A 27,089-nucleotide genomic window follows, 5' to 3' on the forward strand; every position below is an offset into this window, starting at 1 on the left:
GTATGTGTGTATATCTATCTATCTATCTATCTATCTATCTATCTATCTATCTATCTATCTATCTATCTATCTATCAATAAACTAGAGATAAATACCAGGTAAAAAGACACTAGAAGTTAAGAGAATTAGTAAAGGTTTAATGTAGAAAGTATTGGAGGACCAGGGTAGGGGTGGAGGTTCTATCCTTGGTCCTCCCTTTATTAAGGGGAACAGATTTAGAATTGCTATGTTAGCTATCTCTTTAAATTCAATGTCATCAGAATATATGATAGATATCTAGAATTTCATCAAAATCATTAAAAAGATGCTGATCAGTATAGGGCTCACTATAGACCTACCTGAATTTGATTATCAATTACTACTCTTTAGTTCTGTTCAACTAGCTTTAAATCCATATACGTGTGCTATCATCCAGGCTACATCTCTTCCCAATCATCCCTTCCAGAGTTAGTTAGCTCTAAATAGTGGTGGGAATGGCCCATGAGTACCCTCTGGAATTCCAGCCTTGGTGAATTGGACAAATCCAATCTTTTAAAAAAGTTTGTTGATTGACTGATTGAGCATACTAGTTCTACTAATATTGGATCTACATCAACAATAGCAACATCATTATTTTTTTTTTTTTAGTGAGGCAATTGGGGTTAAGTGACTTGCCCAGGGTCACACAGCTAGTAAGTGTTAAGTGTCTGAGGCCGGATTTGAACTCAGGTACTCCTGACTCCAGGGCCGGTGCTCTATCCACTGCGCCATCTAGCTGCCCCTAGCAACATCATTATTAATAACCACCACCACCACAAAAAAAAAATAATGACCACCCACATCTGGATAGTATAATGTTAGAGTTGGCAGTTCAAGTGTTATCACCTCTTTCCCTCCCTGCCCACTCCTACCTACATCCATTTATAAATGAGGAAGTTTAATGGCTAAGTGATTTTGCCTTTGGTTCCAGAACTAGTTAGGGGCAGAACTGGGTCTTGAACCCACATCTCCTAACTTTAAGGCCAATGTGTTTTCTACTCTGAACTCCTATACTTCATGATACAGCAGCTATGACTATTGTGTAGCATAAAGATACAACTATTTTTATATTTCAAATTCATACATTCAATTTGAGCTTTACCAAAATTTATCATAAACTTTAATTAATTATCCAGGATTTCATTTAAGAAAGAAAATACTATTACATCTATTTCACAGATGAACAAATAGGCATCACTGGTGGTGGTTTATTATTTTTTCTCCTTAGTCCTATTTTTATAGCTTATTTAGGCTTGGGAATCATGACAATAATATCTTGGTCCCAGTAATCCATGCAAAAAAGGGGGGACTCGACTCCATCTCTGAAGAATTCCAACCAGTTAGTGAAGCAAGTTATTTCTTTCCTTAAACCACGCTGGTCCCCCTAAACTATAAAGTCCCTTTCCCTTCTTTTGTTTGATTTCTTAAAAAATAGTTTCTAAAGATTTTAACCACAACTGAATCAAAACTAACCAGTCTGTAATTTCCTGGTGTGTCCCTATGGCTTTTCTTTTCAAACAAATGAAAGAAAAAGTTTTTTAAAATGGCATTCTATTGGCTAGTTTCCAGTATTCAGGGGTTTCCACTGAACCAAGCTGGAAAATGTCTGGGAAAGTGGCTCATTTCTCTTCCAACTTACTTTCATGGAGACTCTAGGTCATTCATGGCTAGAGAAGTGATGTGTTATCAGATTGCAGAACTCCGAGTGGCTAAAGAAAGGTTTATCAGCACTCCCCTCCCTTCTTCTCTGTTGTCTTTCTTTGTCTCTAATTCAGTCAAACATATGGCCAGAGAAGAAACTCTTTGATCTTCCTGCAGATACATGGTTTCTAAAACCAGCGAGGTGAGAGATGGATCCTGGTATCATGGAGACAGAGCTGGAAGGCACCTCAAAAATCAGCTAGTTCTTTCTCATGTTACAGATGGGGAAACCAAGTCCCATAAAGACAGAAGTGACATGCATAAGGTCAAACAGGCAGGAATAAAGGTAAGATGCAAATTAACATCTTTTGAACCCAAATCAAGCATCCTTCTCACTACACCACTGTTTCAGCTTGGGTTCTTTGGTGAAATTTTACTAATTAGAATGCAAACCAATTAAAATTAATTTATCTCTTTTCCTGAAGATCATTAATGGATATGTGTTTTGAATTCACCTGGAAACAATGTATATTCCAACCCATCAAACATTTATAGTGCATGTGCACACACATGTATATATGCATGCACAGAAAACTTAGATATCAATATTGTGTATATACACATGTACACACATGTACATGCACATTTATGTGTTTATACATACCCATAAAGTACCTTACATGCATCTGTATACATATATACACTTATGTACATATACATACACATATATGTATATACAACTATAGTTCAAACTATGTTTAGTGTAGTATCATTATGTAGAATAACCAATCACTTGTGGATGTGTTTTTTTTTTAGAGGCACCATTTTCTTTTGCTGGTCTTACTTCTTTTCTAAGTTAAATTCTCAGACAAAGTTAAATATTTTAAAACATATTTTAGGGTCATGGTTTTTGACATTCAAAAAATAATACGTGAGCTTAAGTAAAAAAGAACTGTCAATGTGGGAAAAACACATTGCTTTTAGACTAATTAAACTGAAAGATAGGAATGAAAGTAGATAGAATACAAATATTGAATAATGATTGGTGGGAGCAGTGTTCTTGCCAAGGCAAAGGTTAACTGATGAATTGCCTGCAAAATTCATGTGCATGTGATGTAGATGCCTGGATGTACTGTCCTTCTGTTTCAAAACTCACATTAGAGTCAAATTGCACTCAGTTAAAACAACAGAGGGAAAAGGTCAAATGCAATGTAGGATTTGAACTCAGATCTTCAACTCTAAACTAACTCCTTTTTCTCCATGCACTATAATTCCTCAGGTAGCATATCCCTCTTATAATAGCTCCCATCATCTATGTTTTAGGAAGTTCATTTACTGGGTAATGTCTGATTCCAATCAGATCTCATCAGTTCACATAGCACTTACTTGTATGGTTGTGACTGAAGGTTTGAGGACATTGCTTTATAGTATTTGTCTAATGAAAACATCATATCTGATTGTGTAATTATTTTCTTACAAAGTTCTATCCATGTCAAAAACTTGTTTCCTATGTCTAAAACTCAAACTTGGACTTCTTTGGACTCATAGGATTTTATTGTAATAATCATTACTAAGTGTTCTGATTTATATAGTGTTACAAAGTTTTACACCATCTTCTTTGGTCCTCACAACAACTCTGTAAAGTAGGTGGTGTGAGTTTACTAATCCTATTTTATAGATAAAGAAATTGAGGGCCAGGGAGGCAAAAGGACTTGCCAAAGGTTATATATCTAGGAAATGATGGAGCCAAGATTTTATATATTTATGTATACATATGCACACAGACATATAATTATATTATTTATATTATTTCTATATATATGTGATTATATTATTTTAATTTATTTATAATCATGTTGATGGATTCTATCTATGCCTGAATCATACTTAGGCAATAAACCAGGTCTATTGGCATTTATTATGTGCCCAGTACAAAAAGTAATCACTAGATGTTTTGGAGTACTTATGGTATCATGGATTTAGAGCTAACAAGGATCTTGAGGATCATCTAGTCTAGCTCCTTGATCTTACAGATGAGAAAACTGAAGCCCAAAGAGAGGAAGTAGCTTGTCTAACTTCTCAAAGGTAGAAAAGTGAAGAGCTGAGGTTTGAGTCAAGGCTGTTTAGGTACAAATCTAATACTTTCTCAACTATTCCATGTAGATTCCAAAACAAGTAGAAGATGTTATTTCCTCTCATGGAGCTTAAAGGTTCTATTTATAAATTTTGTGTCCTGTATCATAATGAATTTCAGGTTGGCAGTAAAGGGTGGTTAGTGTGTTAATTTTTATAGTGAAAAGTTCTGAACTCTCTCAGGTATTTCAAAATGACTGAATTCTTGGGGAAAGGTTCACCATGGTCAAAAGCTCTACTAATGGCTGGATAACTCTCCTGGAAATGACACATCATCCTTAAACTAGGTAGTTAATGTAAGAGAAAATGCTTTGAAAAGTACAAAACACTCTAAAAATACTCAGAATTTATTATTGTTTTTTCCTGGCATGAATTCTACTGGTTTAAAGATATTATAATATATTGCAAATATATTATATTTTATGCAACTATGATGCTAGCATACAAATATAATATATTTCATCACAGAAATGCTCTGAAGTGAGTAGAGGAATTTTTATTTTTATCCCCATTATATAGACGAGGAAATAGGCTCAGAAATTATTTGATGACTCATGGTCATCAGCAAGCAAGTAGCAGAATCACAACTGCAGAACCTTAGAGACCATTTGGTCCAACTTGTATCTGAATAAGATTCCTTTCTAGAGCAGACCTAAGAAGTGGTTATCCAACCTTTGAGGAGAGGAAACCCACCACCTAGAAAGGCATCTGATTTGACTTCTGGAGAATGCTAAGAGTACTGAGCATTGGTGTTCCAGACATCCAGGCTAAACCTGAATCTCCACAATTGCCATTTATCAATGCTAAGTCTTGCCCTCGCAGTCAAGTGAAACATATATATGGGTGGGGCATCACAAGATGGGGTAGAAGGATGCAAAGACCAGTTAAGACACTATGGTCTGTTATTGTGTGTGTGTGTGTGTGTGTGTGTGTGTGTGTGTATAACCTATATCAGAATACCTGCTGTCTAGGGGAGGGGGGAGGGAGGGAGAAAAATCTGAAATTGGAAAGTTTGTATAAACAAAAGTTGAGAACTATCTTTACATGTAACGGGAAAAAAATAAAATACTTTATTAATTAAAAAAAGACATTATGGTCTTCTGGAGGGACCCGCATGAGCTGACCCAAAGTAAAATCTACTGTATACAAAATAATGGTAATATTGTGAGAAGATCTGCTGTGAATGACTCAGTTATTTTCAACATTGCAATGATCTAAGATAACTCTGAAGGACTTATGAAAATTGCAATCCATCTCCAGAGAAAGAACTGATGGTATCTGAAGACAGATTGAAGCATAATTTTTTGATAGTTTCTTAATCTTAAGTTTTGTTTTTGACTGTTTTTTTTTTCATGACCTGGCTAATGTGGAGATGTTTTGCATGACTACTCATGTATAACTTTAAAAAAAAAAGACATTATGGTCTTTACACAAGTTAGTTTTATCTCTTCCACCCAAGGATATCTTCATTTTCCCAGTTATAAAGACAAGAGCAAGCAAATAGAAATCTATTTATGTAACATGCCTACAGAAGAACATGCTGTCCATGGCACTGGGCCATTAAAATGGATTTTCAGTGAGACCCCCAAACAGACCAGCGACTTGAAGTAGTGATAATGAGAGAATGGATTTGACTTTGGCATCACATTGCTAAAAATATTTAAGAGTTTCGTTGGACTAAGTATAAATCTTTGTGCCAGGCATAGTTCCATTTCCAAGACAAATTAAATGAAATCTCCCATAAGCAAATGAAATATCCAGACAGGTAATACGTGAGCAGAAAAAGAAAATGGATTGCTGATAAAATAACTTTGGCTTGTTATAGAAGTACATATGTGATATCCTTCTAGTAAATAAATGTCATGCACTGGGACAGCAGAGCACTGGGGAAAAGACACAGGATTCGGAGTCATGAACTCTGGGTGTGAATCTTGACTGCCACCAACTAATGTTTTTAAATTCATAAAATAAAATAATAAAAACATTACAAATGAAATCAATTATATTAAAACATCCCAATCAGAAAAATAAGAGAGTCCACGGATAGCAGTGGACTTTTTACAAACCTCTGCTCTGTAGAAACATGCCTAGATTTTATTTCTTATTGATTTCCATCAGAGAATCCACCATCCTACCTTCTTCTCTATTGCCCTTCGCTGTTCGTCTTTTTGTTTGAGATTCAGCAGTTGGTATTTAATGAGTTTCCCAATCAGCGGCTGAGTAAGTTTCTCTCCAGCAGTCATAATGGCTCTTGCTGCATTTACTACCTGTGGGGACAGAGAGACAGTCATGGCAAAAAGGGGCCATCAGCTGAATGAACAATGGGACCATATTCTTCCCAAGATTCCAAGAGAGAATGATTATTTCTATTTCATGATATTTAAGTGATTTTTTTAATATTTGAGGATGATAACTTATCAGTACATACTCTTTTACAGTATCCAATGCTCCCTGCAATAGTGGGACCACAATGGGGTCTGAAGAATTATGGAACATGGCACAGGGCCATGTCATAGCATAGCTGCAAAATCATAGATATGGGAGAAAGAAAATGAGTATTTATTTAGTGTCTACTGTATGTCAGGTGCTGTGCTTCATACTCTATAAACATTATCTCATGTGATCCTCCCAACAACCCTGGGAGGTAGCTGCCATTATTAACCCCCATCTTATAATCGAGGACAAATGAGGCAGACACAGGTTGTATGACTTGCCCATAATTATCTGAGGCCAGTTCTGAATTCAGGTCTTCCTGACTCCAGGTCCAGAGCTCTATCCATTGTATCGTCTAGCTGCCTCAGAAGAGCTAAGCCTGAGTACTTGCTTTGTCATCTACTACCCCCTTGGATTTGGGTAAGTTATTTAACCTCTTGAGCCTTTGCTGTTTTAGAAAATGGGTCTATACTATATGGATATGAGCTATCCTTATTAATCCCACACTCAAAGAATGTATGAGCAGAAACCTTTAAGATAATCCATTCCAATGTATGGATTAAAAACAACAACTTTAAATTAACTGGGTTCTTTGGCACATGAATTCTTTTCCAATCAGTCCAGATGCTTCTCCCTCTGAGGATGGGCACAGATCACCAGACTGGTTCAGAAAGAAGAGGCATAGTATCCACTCATCCAGTTTTCAAGAATTCAGCTCAATGCCGCAGGAAAGGCTGCTTTTTATTCTTTAAAAAATAATCCAAGAGGCCAAAATTTCCAACTGTAATTTGCTAGTGCATGGTACAGAACATGTATGATTTTTTGTTTTTAATAATTACAGGAGTAGGTGGGTTAGCTTCCTTTCCATATCTTGGTTTCTAAATTCAATTGAGAGATAAAGCTGCTTCCTGGAGAGGTGCCATGCTTAAGAGCCTTCCCTACCCCCCTTTTAATGCTGATTCTGTTAGCATGTAGCCTAATTGGGGTGAAATAAGGCTATTGAGTTTTCTCTGGGTGACGACAGTACTAGAAACATACAGCTGCATTGTCCAGATGTGTGGCACTGACAGCCTGGTTTATGGCTGTATTTTTTACAACTTGTTTCCACTGCATTTCGTTCAACTCACTAACATCTGGGCCCTTTTCCTTGGAGCCCCATAACCACTTTATTTACTGCAAAAAAAAAAATAATAATAGAATAAGCGTTAAAAAATACCGTAAAAAAGTTGTTACAAATTTCTTTCTGTTCATGTTATCTTCTTACCAACATTCACTCACTGTCAAGGAGCAATCTTGCTTGTAGCAGTTTTTCTCCTTTTGTTTTTAAGTAAGCATTAGATATATTTATAAGCTTGGGATGAATTAGGTGTTACTAAAATGTTCTGACATGTTGCTTTCCACTTCCCAATCCCCCCCCAGCCCCTCAGAGCAATTACACGTGGGCGCATATGGTGTCAATTTCGTCCACATCAGCCTCAGACACAATGACCAGGCGCACTGCATCTCACTGAACTGTGTCTTGTCTGAGGTTTGTACCACCATTTGGTCAGGGCTTTTCTGACATTTTTGGGGTCCAGCTCCTTATGTTTTTTTCATTCCACCAAGTGAAATAGCAAAATAAAGCACAAGAAGGAGGAAGGGGAAGGCAAAAAAAAGTAAATGTATATGTGGGGGAGGTGGGTGGGAAAGGGTAAAGATATGTGTTGTCTCTAACTATAGAGGACTCTATGGATTCAACCATGCCAAAATGTAACTGGAGATCTTATGGACCTGATTATTGGTTCCTATGATGAGTTAGCAGTAGGGAAAAATCGTGGGAGGGCCTCCCTTGAAATTCAGCTCTTCTTTAAAAAAGAACATATCGAAGGAAGAAATCAAGAATCAGAATCACTTGGATATGTTCTAAAAATAGGATTGGATGACCTGTCAGGTTTTTTCCCCCTACCTCTAAATCTATTTTCCCAAGATCTTAATAATTTCTATTTATATGGTGTTTTAAAGTTTGTACAGTGTTTTTCTCACAACTGCCTCCCCCCCTGCCCATGAAGCAGATACTGGAAGCGTCAGAACCTTCACTTTTTAGATAATATTTTCCCTATTCTCAATAGTTAATAAATGGCAGAGCAGGGCTTTGTACTCAAGTCTCTTGAGTCCAAGTCAATCAATGTTTGGAAAACAAACAGACTCAATTCAGAGTTCAATGCTTTTTTTTTTTTTTAATAGCCTCCATAACACAATTTAGAAAATATTTACACTGAACTGTGAAACATGGAGCACACCTGGTAAAAATCCCTTGAAACAAATACAGCTTCATGAAGAACAGGTAGGTCTCAGATGTAAGGGACTTCTGCAGGGACCTGTGAGGTTGCATGACAACTTGCAAAATGAAAACCACCCACTTGGGGCTGGCCCTGGGGGAAAACCTCAGCATTGCTCTGAAATGGTACTTGTAGCCATTTGCCAGGAAAGTTCAATTTCTTGCTGACAATCCTGCTGCACTGGGAAAATCCGCATCAAAACTCAATCTGTTTGCCTTTAAAAACACATAGCTAGCTCCTAGCTGAGCATCATCCCAAGCCTTCAATGTGCTGGTGAAACAGTGAGGCAGCTAGGTGGCGCCATAGTGCTCAGAGCACTGGCTCTGGAAGCCCAGGGTTGAAAGCCAGCCTCAGATACTTAGTACCTGTGGGGATTCTGCTCAAGTCACTTAACTTGCCTGCCTCAGTTTCCCCATCTGTGAAATGGGAATAATAATAGCACGTACCTCCCAGAGTTGTGAGACTCAAATGAGGTCATATTTGTAAAGTGCTTAGCACAGTGCCTGACATATTCCAGGCACTAAATAATTGCAGATTCAGTCCCACCCAATGTGGTAGCATGGCAGTTTGAACATCACAAAAATGATGAAAGCATTAAAGAATGCTGAACATCAGAATGGCCGATGGTGCGAGCCTTCCTTGTCTGCTAGGCCTGTACAAAGGAAATGTTTACCTATATGTCTGCAGTGATTGAGATGAAGCCTCCCTGGCATGCTGGTTATGGATTGGACATCTCTCAAGTGCCCTTCTAGGTCTGTGTTTGGGTGATTCTGCAATGAATGCTACCTCTCTGTGCTGAAATTTCACCAAGTACAAGAAAATACTCTGATCGAAAAGCTACTTGTGGGCCACAAAGGTATTTTCCGGGCTTCCTGTGAAGTAGATCTATAGGGAGTGCCAGGTTTAAAATCAAAATATGGCATAGTTTCAAAACACAGTAAAAGGCTGTTATGATGACAGGGTCTGATGGGCAGGCAGGGGGAAAGAGGAAAGAGCTAACATTGGTAAATTCCTAGCTCCCTATGTTATAATGAGAAAATGTGTTGTCTGTGGTTGCTGGGGAAGAGACCAGGCCAAAATAGCCTCCTACAGAATCATGGGGGCTGAGCTAGGAGAGACCTTTGAGGGTATCTAGTCAACCCATATATGATCAGAAATCCCATCTGCGAGTTTATAACTTGCCTGACAAGCAGTCAGCTTCTGAGACAGCTCAACCCGCAATTGAAGAAACCAGTGCCACATAGTTGGGAACAACTGATGGGAAGTACAGCTGTTTGAAACCTCACTGCAGGAGGGTCGTGCTCAGCTTCAGGGACTAGTGCCCAACTTGCTTCTCGAAGAGTTTCCCTTCCAGACTCCACTGGAGTATGTCAGTATTTGTTGAAGCCAGGTACCCCCAAAACCGCTCCTACAGAAGGGGCTCTGAGGATCCTCCTACAGAGGGGGCTCTGAGGATCCTCATTTGTCTCTGGAGTTTCTCTTTTAAATTAGGGAATATGAACTCCATGGTCAAAATGAGCTTTTTGGATAACATGGTATTTACTAATCCTTGGGAGAGTGAGCCATATTACACCATATACTCACTTCAACAATTTACACTCTAAAATAGGGATTCTTAATTTGGTGGTGGTGGTGGTGGTGGGGTTCCACAGACTCTCATCTGTTGACAATTTCATAGGGTCTGTGGATTTGGATGGGAATAATATTACATATTTATTTTTATTCACTTCTATTCCTTCTATTTCCTTGTATTATGAATGTAGTTAACAATAATAATAGCTAATGTTGTATATAATGCTTACAAATTCCAGGGAGGCAGGTAGGTGGTGCAATGGATGAGTACAGGGCCTGGAGTCAGGAAGACCTTGATTTCAGATCCAACTTCAGATACTCGCTAGCTGGGCAAGTCACTTAACTCTTTTTGCCTCAGTTTCCTCATCTATAAAATGAGTTGTAGAAGAAAATGGCAAACCGCTCCAGTATCTTTGCCAAGAAAACTCCAAATGGAGTCATGAAGAGTTGGGCGCAACTGAAAAAATGACTGAACATGTGCCAGGCACCAAGTTAATCACTTTAGTTATCTCAGTTGATCCTCTTAGCATTCCTAGGATTTTACAAATGAGGAAAACTGAGGCAAACAGAAGTTAAGGGACATGTGCAGGGTCACACAGCTAGTAAATATCTGAATCCATGTCTCACCATTTAGCTGTACCAACAAAACATTATTCGGGAGAAGGGCTCCACAGGCTTTTCTGGACTGCCAAAGTAGTCCATTCTCCTCTCCCTTCCCATTCCACCCACCCAAAAGGTAGACTCCCGCTCTAAAAGAGCTATGATTCATCAGTGTGAGGTACTTGGAAGCAAAAGATTTAGAGTTGGGAGGAATTTTAGCAATCATAGATTTAGAGAGTTCAGAGGATATAGAATTCAACCTCCTCATTTTACAAATGAAGAAAATAAGGCACATGGAGGCTAAATGACTAGTCCAAGGTCATGCAGCTACTAAGTGGTCTTTCTGTCTCCAAGTCAAGCACTTTCCTCCTTATACTACCTAAGTGCCTCTTCTAGTCCAACTCATCATTTTAGAAAATGGGGGCTAGAGACATGAAGTCATTTGCCCAGGGTCACACACCTGGCAAATAATTGAGTCAGGACTCAAACTCAGGACTTATAACTCCAAATTACAGTGAACTCTTCCCTGGAGTATCTCACCACTCCTTAAACCAAGGAACAAACCTATCCATGACCTAGTGGACATTTTTCATGAGACATGATAGTCAACTTAATTCCATATTTCAAGGATTCACTGATAGTGTCAGGACTTTCTCCATAAACATGGCCACAACCAATTCTGTAGATGATAAAACCATCACTATGTCTCAGAACATAGTTATAGTTATACTGACTCTTGGACATCAAGTATAACAACCCATCATTGGGCTATCACTCTAGGCCTTTGCAGTATGGGAGAACCCATGAGAGTGTACACTAACACGGGCAGAGCTTTCAAGAACTCAGGTCAGTGGCCTATAGTGAGCCAACAAAATAAGACAAAAGTGGGGGAAGATCCCTCACACTGTATCCAAATGGGTATGGAGCAAAATGTGCACTGGAATTAGAGATCCACTTATGTTGGACTCGATGCTTCTAGTTTTCAGTTTCTAGAAAAACAGGATTAATAGTTGTGGCAAGAATTAGATAAGATAATGCTATATTTTGTGGGGGGCCTCTAGCATTTCTGTCCTGGCCCTGGTCCTGGCTTTCAGACATCAGAACCATGGCCCTGTGCAGGGTACTGTTCTCTCCCTTTTTAGCTCTTTTTTTTTTTTTGTATATTGTCTTTCTCTATTAGAATATAAGCCCCTTGGGGGCAAGGGTTGTCTTTTTGTTTGTATTTGTATCTTCAGTGCTTAGCATAGTGCCTAGTATATATTAAGCACTTACTAAGTTCCTTCCTTGCTTCCTAGTTTCCTTGTTTCCTTCCTCCCTCCTTTCTCTCTCCCTCTCTTCCTTCCTTCCTTCTTTAACTACATAGCCCTATATAAATGTGAATTATTATTACAGAAGGTAAACTCCCTGAAAGTAGGGGTTGTTTTGTTCTTTGTACTTATATCTCAGCACCTGGCATAGTACCTGGCATATAGAAAGAGTCTGATAAATGTGTGTTGATTATTGTTATGAATTAGATTGAGACAGAAAAAGTGGGAGGCAAGATACATGGCCCTTTGGGAGAGGCAAAAAAGGAAGGAAAGCTTATCATGTGGTTTCAGATGATCCCACTCTAAATATTCAATGAACTCTATTCTCAATTGGTTCTCAGGATGAAAATCAAAATCTTTATAGACCTCCTTAACTTCTAGAATGATTCATGTGGTTCAAGGTTCTTGAAGAAGGAATGAGCAAAGAGGTAAAAGGAGAGGGGAGAGGAGAGAGGAGATCTGCTCAAACACCTTCCCCATGGCACAAAACAATAGTGACCACTAGGAACTTAGGAAGGAATAGGAATTGAAAATTAGTGCCCCATCCTTTACTGGGTATTAACTGAAAATTAACAAGCTATTTAAGTAGGATGGCACCGTGACATAGTCTGGAAGCCAGAATGACCTGGGTTTGAGACACATACAGACTGTGTGACCTTGGACAAGTCCCTTAACTCATCAGTGACTTGCAACTCTCTAAGATCATAAGTTTCAAAGAAAGTTCTGACCTGCATTGGTAGAGGGAGTTTCCTCCCCCAGTGGGAATTCTTCGGCCTAATTCCCACTCAGTGAGTGACATAACTTTAGAACTAGGATGAACCCCAGAGACCATCTCTAGTTGGACACTTTCATTTTGCTGCTGGGAACATTGAGGGCCAGAGAAAGTAGTGAGATTGGCTCAAGGTCCCACAGTCAGTTGTGGCAAGAGGACAAACTGCATGGGTTGAGTTGTATATGCTCACATAGATGAATGAAGCTCTATAAAAATGAGAATGGGAGGAATTGAAAGCCAACCTCTGAGATGGTGGGAAAGGGAGAGGCTGTCAAATAGAACCGGAGACTAATAAACAAATAAGGACCGAATGACCCTGGAGAAGCAAATCTAGTTACTCGGGTGGGAATGGAGGTTAAATTATTAAAGGGCCAGGTCTCTAGTAGACTGCCGCCAGTCACGGACGACCATGGATCAGCGCCTTGAAGAGCCACAGGCCACAGGGTGGCTGTGCAGTCTGATACGGGAGCCGCAGCTCCTGCCGCAACGAGGACATCAGAAAACTGCGCTCTCTGTTGCCCGTCGGTTCCTGCGTCTCATTCGTTTTTCTTCCTCCAGAGCTTGGAGGCCCATCTCAGTTGCGCACAAGCTGCTCCTGAGTACTGAACTCCATTGGGCACAGTCCTTGACCATCTCCTCCCAGCTTCCAGTGTCTATTCCCAGAGCCCTCAAGTCTCATTTGCATACATCTCTGTAGAAAAGCTGGGGGCGTCCAGCAGGTCTTTGGCCTGGAGCTAACTTGCCAGTCTTGCACATGGTACACATGGCTGAGCCAGCGCAGCCGTCTTTGTTTCAGTAGCATGTAGATGCTCAGAAGTTGCGCACGTTGGAGCACTTCTGTGTTGGTGATCCTATCTGACCAAGATATGCCAAGGATGCTCCGAAGGCAGCGCATGTAGAAGCTGTTAAGCTTCTTCTCTTGTCTAGTGTATGTAGTCCATGTTTCACTGCTATACAGTAAGGTACTCAGGATGCATGCTCTATAGACGGCAAATTTGGTTCGTCTTGTCAGTTTACTGTTTACCCAGACACACTTGGCAAGCTTAGCCATGGTTGAAGTAGCTTTCCCAATCCTCTGATTGATCTCAGAATCAAGTGACAAATTGTCACTGACAATAGAGCCAAGATACGAGAGTTGGCTTACAACATCCAACTGGTAGCTACCGATGTGTATCAATGGAGGCGACATAGCACTCTGACACATGACTTTTGTCTTTTTAAGATTAATGATTAGGCCAAAGTCTGTGTAAGCTTGGGAGAAGCGATCCATCAAGGTCTGCAATTCACGCTCTGAGTGACAGGCAAGTGCGGCATCATCGGCGAAAAGCAGGTCTCTAAGGGTGCTACCTCTCACTCTGGTTTTGGATCTCAGATGTGAAACATTGAACAGGCCTCCATCTGACCGGGAATGCACATAGATGCCATCAGTTGACGAACCAAAAGCATGACGCAACAGCATGGAGAAGAAAATTCCAAACAGCGTGGGAGCTAGCACGCATCCTTGCTTGACTCCATTGTTTAAGGTCTCTAAGTAGTTGTATAAATGGCAGGTCCTACCAGGGTTGGTGGGAGGTCTTCAGCTCTTGCTGTTGTTAGATCCTGAGGGGAGGAGGGAAAATTGTTGTGTAGACAAAGGGAAAGGTCATGTATTTGTGCTTTATATGGAGATTTTACTTTGAGTGTGGGGGGCATCAAGCCCATTGGGACAGCTGGGCTTTTCAGTGTATTGGGAAATAAAACTTATTTCCTTCTTCATTGATCTGGCTCATTGGTTTGTTATCCTTATTAACTAATAACTTAGTCCAATATAAATAGACATATATATTGAGTTCTTTCTCTTTCTAGGGATCAGGCCCACCCGTTAGTGCCACGACCACCCTCTCCTATGCATCTGTCCCCTCTACGTGTCTTCCCTACTTTAATATCTTAAGAAACACAAACATTCCAAGTTTCACCATGGACACGGGTTCTCATGGAAATAAAATTAAAAGGATGCAGGAAAAGAAGCAGAGGATATTTCATGTCTGTGGTTGGATTTTCATTAAGGCAATTGCCAGAGTTCCTTGGCAGCCTTCTGAGTCATATGTAGTGAACTGAATACTCACTTAATTTACTACCATGTCTAATCCCAGTTCCTTTATGAGCAAATTCAGTCCTGGATCTCACTTTGTATCTACACCTGCCTATTTTGGAATAAAGTTGTAAGTCAACAAGCATTTATTAAGTGCCCACTATGTACCAGGAACTGTACTAAAGACTGGGGGATACAAAGAAAGACAAAAATAATACCTGTTGGGGGCAGCTAGATGGCCCAGTGGATAGAGCACCGGCCCTGGAGTCAGGAGTACCTGAGTTCAAATCCGGCCTCAGACACTTAACACTTACTAGCTGTGTGACCCTGGGCAAGTCACGTAACCCCAATTGCCTCACTAAAAAAAAAAATAGTACCTGTTTTTAAGGAGCTTTCCTAATTATGTATAGACACTGGGGTAGTGGCAAGGAGAGGGGTGGAGAGGGGGAAGGATAGGTGGAGTTCATTCCTTTTAGGCACAATTGGAAACTTCAAATCTTACACTTAAGTGTAAGGATTAAGTGTAAGGATTCTAGGAAGACCTGGTTGATCCCAGGTCCTTTCTTCATTTCTTGATTCCTGTTATCATGAGCTCATGATTGGGGATTGAGAAGTAGAGTGGTATAGTAGAATGTGTATCGCATTAGGCAATGAAAGACCTCAGTTCTATTCCAAGTTCAAACACTCAATGGCTATATGATCTTGGTCAAATCATTTAATCTCTGCCTGAATTTTCTCTGGGTTAAAAGCAAATTTGATAGTATTATTTAAAGGGATGGTTTATGAATGCTTATAGAGCAAAGGGGTGATCACTGGGTAGCAGCATGGGTTCATTAAGAACAAATCATAACATACCAGGCTTTTAAACTGTTTTTTTTTTGACAGAAGAAGCATACTGATAGATAAGAGGAATGTCACAGATACAGCATATTTAGGTCTCAGCAAAGGGATTGTCAAATCTTATCATGCTACCCTTATATTCAAGATGGAGAATTGTGTGATGATGATGGTGAATTAGATCCAAAGAGTGTTGGTTAAAGGTTTGATATAAACCTCAAAGTGTGTAGCCTATACAGTGACAGAACTTTCTCCTTGTCGTGTTCTGTTCAAATTTTTTATCAGTGACTTGATCCAAGCCATAGATAATGTGCTTATTAAAAATACTGATGCTAAAAAGTTGGGAGGGTTAGCAAACATGTGGAACTGGAAGAAACAAGACCCAAGAAGTTTTTGTTAAGTTGAGATGCTGGGCTGAAGTTAACATGATAAAATTATGCATGCAAAAATGCAAAGTTCTGTACCTGAGTTTTAAAAAATTAGTTGTACAAGACAGCTATGGTAGCAAAAATATTAGTGTAAAAAAAGATTTAGGTATTTTAATAGACTACAAATTCAAGATGAATTGCAGAATCATTGAGATTACAAAGCCCCTCAAAATTCCTTTGATCTGAAGAGGAATTTCTTCTACAAGGTCAATAAGAATCATAATATATAGAAGGGATTTGAAAGCTCTTATTTGAATAAAAATTCCTACAATATCCCAGACAAAATCATCCAGTCTCTACTTAAAGACCTCCAGTGATGGGACAACTTGCCCAGTCCTCCTGTGCAAAGCCCTAATTGCTAGGAAATTTTTTCTTACATTGAGATAATATCTGCTTCTCTGTAATTATCATGTTATCCTTAAGTCTGACCAACAAGAACCAAGCAAAATAAATTTAATCTTTTTTCCACATCACATCTGTTCAAGTACTTGAAGACAGTTACTGTTTCTACCCATATTTGCCTTTGTCTTCTTTTTCCAGGTTAAATATCCTGATTCACTCAACTAACTCTTGCATAGCATGATTTTGAGTTTCCTCACTATCCAAGACACTTTTCTCTATGTTCTACAGCTTGTCAATGTCCCTTGTGAAATGTGGCTCCCAGATATAAACACAGCACTCTCTGTATGTCATGACCAGAGCAGGGAACAGAGACCATCTCTTCCCTCATTCAAGACATTATGTCAGATTGAAAACTAGGAATTTTTGCAGCTGCAGCAAGTGCTATGAAAGATGCCATCCCTTGGTCTACACTTCCCTCTAGAACCATCTTGTTGAAAGGAGGAGATAAATACCTTGTTAAAAGAGACAGATTCCAGGAAACCAGGAAGCAGCTGCTATGGAAGAGGCCCTGGGGAACAGAAAAATGGGCCACCTGGTAGTTTCTCATCTTATCTGATTTTTATGATAAGTAGGTGCTAAGGTCAATTATTTCTTCACAATTCATATCTGAAAAGTCTGATTACAGGCAATAGGGCAGGTAAGGGAGTGGAAATCCCTACAGCAGAAAGGGAGATGTTTTGGGGAAGGGGGCTGAAAGAAGTCTTGAAGCTATATACAATTCAAATCTTAAAGTATGACAGAATGATAACAATGGAGATTCTTGGAATAATTTAGTCTTAAATTCTTTAACAAAAGCTAAGTCAGAGCAGAGATAGGAAGGAAGAAGGCTCACTCAAGTATTAATAAAATGAGGCTTATAAGAGGTAGAGACAAAGAGCCCAAATCTCACAGATTTATAGACTGTTAAGAGTTTGAAGGGACCTTAGAGGCAACTTTGTCCAAACCTTTTATTTAACAGAGGTGGAAACGGGGTTCCAGAGTTAGTATCAGAACAAGGATTATGCCCAATGTTCTCACTCAGTACAGTGCTCTCATATCATCATCATCTATCTATAGCATCTACTATGTGCCATGCACTGTGCTAACCCCTTTATGAATATTATCTCATTTGATCCTCAAAATAATTCCAGGAGGTAGGTACTATCATATCTCCATTTTATGGTTGAGGAACCTGAGGCAAACAGAAGTTAAGTGACTTATCCAGGGTCTTATAGCTAGCGTCTAAAGCCATATTTGAACTCAGGCCTTCCTGATTCTAGACTCAGCACTCTATCCACTGTGCCTCCTAGCTGGCTTATTAATCGAGTTGCTAAAGTTTAGTCTTCTAAGATATGACTTATAAATCAATGAATCCACAAGTAATTATTAACTACCTTTTATATGCTCACTGGCTTTTCCCTAAGCACTGCTTCCTAGTCTCATGGTTCAGGGTGAACTTGACTAAATTAGAAGGGGAGCCCATTGGCCATTCCTAGGTATACTCTGGCTTCCCTGCTTACCAGTTCCAGGAAGAGTAGCGCAGTAGTCTCTTTTGGGGGTATCAGGAACCTAGGTCTTTTTTGTATGGGGCCCATACCCAATAGCCTACAACTACTCTCTTCCTTTCTATACTTGGGAGTCTAGGAGCACAGAGGAGACCAGCATAGCTGAATACTGAATCTATTTATTCTTTGCTTTTGTTAATGCCACCTACAATCCAATTATCTCCCTTGGCTGCCATACAGGGACATGCTGAAACTCAAACCTATCTTGAAAACCAATTGTTAAATTTCCAATAGAAAACCACAAATGAGGGCTCAATTTATTGCTTTATTCATTGTCTAGACTTAAAAAAGTGATGGAGAACATCTTAATAATGCAGATTAAACAAGTGTCTTGTACATAATTTTTTAAAAATCAGTCAGTTGTTAAATATATATCAGCATTCCCCCACTGCCATGTCATAGTGATGATGCATCTCAAACTTCTTGTCCAATGAAATGCCCTCATCCAGTTTATACAAACTATTGTTCAGTAATCCCTCTGCCATTCTGTGCTATCAGTAGGGTGATGAAGTCCCTCCCTTCAGTGCAATGTAAGAAATAGGAAAGATTGCTGGTCTTGGACTCAAATGGACCTGAGGTCCCATCTCAGCTCTGCAGCTTCCTACCTGTGTGACCTTGTGACTTTTCTCAATTTTCTCCCTTATAAAATGAATCCAATGGGTGGCACAAAGGAATTAATGCTGAACCAGAGACAGCAAGACCAAGTCATCAGCTCCTGTCTCAGACACTTGTAGGTAAGTCACTTAAACTCTCAGTGTCTTCTCAGTTTTCTCATCTGTAAAATGGGAATGTATCTACCTCCTAGGGTTGTTGTGAAGACCAAATGACATCGCATACTGTAATGATTGGAATGACACCAGCTGCTGGAGACTTACTGTAGAAAACTCTGCCATGAGGTGAAGGTCTCTGAGAGCAAGACCATGTGTCTTTGGCGTCAGGAAATGACGTTTGCTGGTGGGAGGAAGAAGGGGGGAGCCTGGCGCTCTGACTTTCTCTCTTTTCTGTGGACTCTGGTGGAGAGCAGAGCTAGGAATGCTCTCTCCCTTTAATAGACAGAGGAATCTAGGCCTTTCTCTCTTTACAAAATTCTTATTCTCCTTAATAAATGCTTAAAAGTCTAACTCTTGCTAAAGCTTATAATTTATTGGTGACCACTCATTAGATATTTTAGACAGTATAGCTAGAATTTTAGCCTTTACAATATAGAACATGCTTTGCATGTTAAATGCTATCTGTTATCTACTGGGGCCCCTTATAATGACTTTAAACCCATAATTCTATGAGGTTAGGCTCAGCAACAGCACAACATACAAAGCAAGGGAAGGGATAGTCTTTCTGAACCCTGTCTGGGTTGTCACATTTTAAGAAATACTGGGGGGGGGCGGGGGTACAGCCAGGTGGTGCAATGGATAAAACACTGGCCCTGGATTCAGGAGGACCTGAGTTCAAATCCGGTGTCAGACACTTGACACTTACTAGCTGTGTGACCCTGGGCAAGTCACTTAACCCTCATTGCCCTGCCCAAAAAAAAAGAAAAAGAAAAAAAAAGAAAAAGAAAAAAAAAAGAAAAAAGAAATACTGGGATAAGCTGGGGAGGCACATACAGAACAGTATTCAGCAGAATGGGGGTAAGGACGAGTGACTGAAAACTATGTCATATAAGTACCAGTTGATCGGATCATTGACCTAGAGCTAGAAGGGACCCCAGAAGCTCTCTACTTTTATAGATGAGAAAATCTGAGGACCACAGAGGTTACACAAAACAAACCCAAGATCACACTAGGTAGTAATTTTCAGAGGTTATCAGGCAGGCAGGCAGGCAGGCAGTCAACAAGCATTTATTAAGAACTTATTTTATTGGTCACCACTGTGCGAAGCAGTAGGTTGGATTTGGTCCCAGGTCCTTGTAAAGGCACTGGGGATGTTAGGCATAAAGAAGAGGAGATTTAGGGAAGCCATGATGACAATTTAGAAAAGAAATATCTGGGGCAGCTAGGTGGCACAGTGGATAGAGCACCGGCCCTGGAGTCAGGAGTACCTGAGTTCAAATCCGGCCTCAGACACTTAACACTTACTAGCTGTGTGACCCTGGGCAAGTCACTTAACCCCAATTGCCTCACTTAAAAAAATTGAAAAGAAATATCTGAAGGATTGTCATATGGAAGCGGGATCTGTTCTATTTGGGGGCAGAGAAAAAGGGAAGGGGCAGAGCCAGGACTCATGGGGAGAAGTTACTGGAATGTAGATTTCAGTTTAACATAAAGAAAAACTTCCTAACAATCAGAGCTGTCCAAAAACAGGATGAATGAGCTGCCTCCCAGGATAGTCTGCTCCTTTCCACTGGAGGTGTTTAAGCACTGGTTTAATGATCTGTCACTGGGAATGTTCTTAGGTGATATTCATGATTGTTTGATGTCATGAATACCTGCTCTGTCTACCATACTGTCTTATTTTTTGTTTTGTTTTGTTTTTTTAAGGTCAAGTGGGAACCCTGCATTGAGGATACTCCTCCTCCAACAAACAGAGCAGAGAGGAGGAAGGAGGTCCAAAAATACTGGTGCAGATGTAGTAATTATCATACTTGTCATTTTTCTGCCCTGCTGCCATCCACCCTCCAAACTGGACCTCCAAAGACTGTTCCTGGGACTGGGTTCTGGATTTCCTCACCATTTTCAACCCAATCTCTGCTCCCTTGCCCTTTCTTCACCCTCTTCCTCCACTTTCTACTTCTTGTTCTAAAAATGTTAATCATGTCACAAATACTGTACGTCAATTGACTTCCTATTCGTTTGAGAGTCTCCCCTTACCTGGGCCCCACTTCTTTAAATATGCTGTCTCCCCCTTTTAGAATTAAAGCTCCATGAGGGCAGGGTCTGTCTTACTTTGGAATTTTTATCATTAGTCTTTAGTACATTGTAAGAGAATAAGGGGTGGGGGCATGTGGGGTGCAGCTGGGTGGCACAATAGTTAGAGTTCTGGGCTTGGAATCAGGGAGACTCATCTTCCTAACTTCAAATCTGGCCTCAGACACTTCCTAGCTATGTGACCCTGGGCAAGTCACTTAACCCTGTTTTCCTCAGTTTCTTCATCTATAAAATGAGCTGGAGAAGCAAATGGCAACCACTCCAGTATCTTTGTCAAGATCCAAATGGGGTCATGAAGAGTCTGAAACAAGTAAACAACAACAACAAAATAGGGAGAATAAGAATAAGGAGTGCATCTATGATTCCATTGGTATTGGGAACTCCCTGGACTTTATAGTCTTCAAAAGTTGCCTAGAACTCTAGGAGATTAAATGGATTCTCATAGCCACACAGCTATTATCCGTGAGGGATAAGATCTGATCTAAGGTCTCCCTTGCTATGAAGTCAGTTCTCTACCCACTGCACAAAGACTGTCTCCTATAGGTGACTCCTTAAAACCAAGCCATATTACAAGTTAGCCTCCCAAAGATTATACTACGTTTCAGTTTCATCTTCTACTGCCTTTATACCTCACCATGGCAAATAGTAAGCACTTAATGGATGCTTTTTTATTCATTTTATACATGAAAGTGCTTTGAAGTATATGTATCCCTAGGAGATTATAAAAAGTATTAATATTCTCATACCTCTGAATTTGTTCTGAGATGTTCACATGCAGTGAATAAATGTTCATGCTGATCCTAGAAATATCTGAATTCCCTGGTGACTCCACAGCTAATTTACTCTTCTTAAAGTCCCTGGGGTCAAGATTGAGTCACTGATTTACAATAGATGGAAAACTTTGAACTTGAGTCAGGTGAGACCAGAATCTATTGAAAGATCCCAACAAACTGTCAATAAGATCTGAAAGGCTAATAAAGTCACTCCCAATTAGAAATGGGAGCCACTAATTTGTACATCAGGATCCCTATGGGGCACACATTGACTTCGTTTTAAAATGTCATTTTTATTTATGTTTTATTTTAATTGATCTTGTTAAATATTTCCCAGTTACATTTTAATCAGGTTTGAGCAGCACTTAGGAGTGTTTTGGGCCACTCTGTGAAAGGCATTTCATTTTCCATATCTAGTCATTGAGTAGTCAACACATTTCCTTAAGTACAACCTGAACTGGGCTGAATATTTAACAAACATATTAAATGACAATTTCCCTTGTCACAGAATTCTGGTTCCTTACCTTTGAACTTTATTTTTTTTTTGGTGTGGCAATTGGGATTAAGTGACTTGCCCAGGGTCACACAGCTAGTGTCAAGTGTCTGAGGCCGCATTTGAACTCAGGTCTTCCTGAATCCAGGGCTGGTGCCCTATCCACTGTACCACCTAGTTTCCCCTAAACTGAAAATTGTAACCTTTGAAATTCTTTCCAACATTTAGTAAAGTGCATAAACTCATCCAGTTACCTAATAATCTGTATCAAATAAGGGACTTTGGAGATTATTTAGCTCAACTTGCCCCTTTTACACATGACAAAACTGATGCCTAAGGAGGTAAAATACGGTGGATGAGGTTACACAGCTATAGTGACACAGCCAGAATCTGAACTCAGGTCTCCTGATTCCAAACTCACTGAAGACTTGGTTTGGAATTTTACCTTTCTTTTTTTTTTTTTTTTTTGTGAGGCAATTGGGGTTAAGTGACTTGCCCAGGGTCACACAGCTAGTAAGTGTCAAGTGTCTGAGGCTGGATTTGAACTCAGGTCCTCCTGAATCAAAGGCGGGTGCTTTATCCACTGGGCTACCTAGCTGCCCCTGGAATTTTACCTTTCTAATAACTAGCTGTGTGATTTGGGGAAGTCACTGAGCCTCCCTTGGCCTGAGTTTTCTTATCTATAAAATAAAGAGGTTGGAATCAATTTTAATATCTCTACCTCCTTTAAATCTATGATCCCTGTAAGCTGGTCTGAAAGAGAACTGAGAGGAATGGGTGAAAGGTACAGGGAGGTATATTTTGTCTTATCCCAGTAAAGAACTTTCTTTTTTTTTTATGGGGCAATGAGGGTTAAGTGACTTGCCCAGGGTCACACAGCTAGTAAGTGTCAAGTGTCTGAGGCCGGATTTGAACTCAGGAACTCCTGAATCCAGGGCCGGTGCTTTATTCACTGTGCCTCCTAGCCACCCCAAGAACTTTCTAACAATGAAAAATGTTTAAATATAGGATGGACTGCTTCATAAAGTAATGAGTTCCCCATCCCTTGAAGTGTTCAAGCCTAGGGCTACTTCTCAGTGATGTCATAGTGGACAATCACACTTTAAAGGCAGGGATTGGACTGAGTGATGTCTAGAGTTTCTTTTGGCTCCAACATCTTCCGGCATCAGCAGAAAAGGAAAAGGGGTAGGGGTAGTAGAAACATTTTCACACTTCATATATCATGACAAGAAAACAGTACTGCAGAGACAACCCCGTTTTTATCTGAGTAGGCTCCATATAGGCATAAAAAGCATTAAAGTCATGGGCTCCATCTTGAACACACTCTCCAAGCAAGCGAAAGTTTATAAAGCGCCCATATCCTTCACTCTGTGAGTTTATAATGATGATAAATAGCTACAGCAGGTGACTCCCTACTCATTTGCAGCTGTCCCTAATTAAACTGGGATCCATCTCCTAACAATGTCAGAACTGTAAAGTAATTCCAGTCACTGGCCTCCTCAACATCTGTGCTGAAATGAAATAATATTTGGCAGTAACAAGGAGTCACTGAAACTAAATAAACAAGCCTTTTCAAGACTGCATAAAAGTCAGGAACATAATAATATTTGACAGGGATTAAGACCTCTTTGGGGGTTTGAGGAAGTTTCAGGAGCAGCAATAATAAATACATGGTAGGTAAAACAAAGATTCATGTTATAACAGACATGTGTAATTTGAAATATGATAAATTTCCCGAGGGAGATGTGCATTTTGGACGTCTAATCTGAATCTGTCAAAAAAAAAAAAAGCAGGAGAATACATGCTAGAAACCTTTTGCCACAATCACTTTTTGAGGAAGTCGAAAAAAGCAAATCTTCCTTTGGTAGCTAATAGCAGCATGGTGTGGTGAAAAGAGCACTGTCTTGTGGAAATGTAAGGTCAATGGGTATCACAGCTTTGCCTTTTTCAAGTTCTATAACCTTGAATAGATTGTTTAGCTTTTCTGAGCCTTGATTTCTCCATCTGTATGATGGGGAGAAGGAATAAATGGGTGAAAAAGCATTTATTAAGCAATTACTAGGTGCCAAGCAATGTGCTAAGTGCTGGGGGTAAAAAAAACACACAAAAAGAAAACCAAGCCAAACCAACCAAACAAACAAACAAAACCCCCCCAAAGACAGCCCCAATCCTCAAAGAATCCTTACACCCTAACGGGGAGACAACACACAAAGCAGAGTAGTAGTCAGGGAGGGCAATTTTGGTTCAGAAAGTGACAGAGATGGTGAATGATGAAGTCATAAGGGAGGAGACACCATTTTTAAGAGCAGTGACAAAGTTGATTTGATGATGGTTCTGGAATTGCAAATGAGGTGGGGAGGCAGGGGAAATGATGCTTGCACTATCTACCATGCAGATGGGTGAGAAAATATTTTGTTAAGCAGAAAAGCACAATTGAAATAGGTGCTATTATTATTCTACCAGTGGAAAAAAATACCTAGGAAACTAAATTTGACAAAATATAGTTAGCATACCAAAATTGGAAGGGACCACAGATGCCATCTAATCTAACCCATACTAGGGGAAGAGTCACTATTACAAGATCTCCAGGAAAGTGACCATTAAACTTTGGCAAGATCTCCTATGCTGTCTAAAAGCTGTTGGCCAACCATACTTCTGCCATCTTGTATTTGTGGCTTTTAAAAAACACAAATGTAAGATTTTATGTTTATCCCTATTGAATTTCATTTTATTAGATTCAGCCCAGTGTTTGACTACACATGATTAAAGTTTATTGAGGGTCTAAAAATGGTATGTCTTAGCACTCTTTAACCTCTTTTATTTTCCACTCTTCTACCATTATTTCGGCTGAATAGGAGTTGAATAGGACTGAGAAATATTTTTCCTTTTACTCACAGGTTGTAATGGCTAAAAAAATTCATTGCCCAATGTCCAGCATACTGGTGACACTCCATATTTAGAAAATAAAACTGTGTCCTGGGGACATATTTGAATCCCTTTCAACATGACAGATCCTACCTTAGCTCACACTCCTTTGGTGTTATCTTCAAGAACCCAGAGTCACCTTTGTACTATAATAAGGAATCAGAGTAGCATTCTGTGGAGATACAAATGTCCTAATACAAAAATACATATGACAAGGGGTAGAAAATTTGCATGTTGCCTTTCAAAATGCTACACACACACACACACACACACACACACACACACACACACACACGGAAGCTTCAGTGACATTCCTAAGGATTTTTTTTTGTGGGGCAATGAGAGTTAAGTTACTTGCCCAGGGTCATACAACTAGTAAGTTTCAAGTGTCTGAGGCCAGATTTGAACTCAGGTCCTCCTGAATCCAGGGTTGGTGCTTTATCTACTGCACTACCTAGCTGCCCCTAATCCCTAAGGAATTAAACCAGAATACACCAGGGTCACTGGATCATAAGAGTATGCAGTGGGGTATTAAGTATGAGAATACTGGAAACAGGGGATGAGATGAATTATAAAGGGCTTTGGACCCCAAAAGGAGGGTTTTTTTTTTGGTGGGACAATGGGGGTTAAGTGACTTGCCCAGGGTCACACAGCTAATAAGTGTCAAGTGTCTGACACTGGATTTGAACTCAGGTCCTCTTGAGTCCAAGGCCAGTGCTCTATGCACTGAGCTACCTAGCTGCCCCCCAAAAGGAGGGTTTTATATTTTATCTTAGAGGTACTGGGGGCCTATGAAGTTTACTGAATAGGAAGGTGATATGATCAGACCTGTGCTTTAGGAAGATAATCTTGACAGCTGAGTGGAGAATGGATTAGAGTGGGAAGAGATTGATGGCAGGCAGAGCCACCAGTGGGCTACTCCAATAGTCCAGGTAGGAGATGATGAGGGCCTGCACCAGGGTGGTGGCAGTGTCAGAGGAGCAAAGGGATGACTATGAGAAGTGTTACAAAAGTAAAATCTACAGGCCCTGGCTGGATGTGTAGTAAGGGGAGGCAAGATGAGAATCAGGAGTGGAGTTGTGAGCCTACAGCCTACATCTCTGGGTGACTGGGAGGAAGGTAGCACCCTCTCAGTTATGGGGAAGTTAGGAAGAAGGGAGAGTTTCTGGAAAAAGATAATGACTTCAATTTTTGACATGCTGAGTTTAAGATGTCTATAGCACATTGAGTTCCTTATGCCTAACAGGGTATCCTTCCCTCATCCAATTTCTCAAATTTTCTTTTCCATTTATTTTTCTCTTTTTAAAATACTCTCTCAGATTAGAAACAAATAGGACCATATCTTCCCTGCCCCTCCCCATCATCTGTCCTCTGTGGTTCTCTTTTCTGAGAAGCATCGATTTATTTTATCTCTCTGTACACCCCAACCCCTGAATTATTGCCATTTTAATGGGAAAGTGCTTTAGTGATGGGGCACATGGACAGAGTGCTTCTACTGAAATCTTTCCACATGGATATGGCTACTTGCTTCCATGAGAGTTGTGATGACGTGGAATGAAAGTGCCACCAAGACCCTGTGGAGCATATGTGGACATTCTGTCCCTAGTTCTGGCTCTTCTATTGGCTGCAGAGGCACTCCCAAAGCCATGACCTCTTTGCCTCAGCGTTCTTGAGGGAGTGGGCACTTAGCACAATGCCTCATATTTATGAGGTGCTTAATAAATGCTTATTAATGGATCAGTAGATTCTTTCACTCACAGCAACCATTGAAGAGAGTGGCGCTTACAACCTTAGGAGCTCAAAGGTGCAGAGGGCACCTTGGTATCCAGACTGGGATTGCAGAATCTATGACCCAGTAAGAAAGGAGGAACCTTCAGGATTCCAGCCTAGTGGCAGCTGAGACAAAGACCCATCTGCTAGTGATGCTGCCCTTGGATAAGAAATTGGTGGGACTGACG

The 27,089-nt window shown here is 40.1% G+C and overlaps 1 protein-coding gene across 1 annotated transcript in view; it reads right to left on the reverse strand.

The window, feature by feature from the left end:
* The window catches only part of SPAG17 (sperm associated antigen 17), a 265,493-nt gene that overhangs the window by 167,735 nt on the left and 70,669 nt on the right, over nt 1-27,089 (reverse strand). Inside the window, exon 4 of the mRNA XM_044004478.1 lies at nt 5,928-6,059. Within this exon, the coding sequence (XP_043860413.1) occupies nt 5,928-6,059 (132 nt within the window). The remainder of the gene's footprint in view (nt 1-5,927; nt 6,060-27,089) is intronic.

The sequence above is a fragment of the Dromiciops gliroides genome, chromosome 4 (assembly GCF_019393635.1).
Source record: "Dromiciops gliroides isolate mDroGli1 chromosome 4, mDroGli1.pri, whole genome shotgun sequence".
NCBI classification, from domain to species: Eukaryota; Metazoa; Chordata; class Mammalia; order Microbiotheria; family Microbiotheriidae; genus Dromiciops; species Dromiciops gliroides.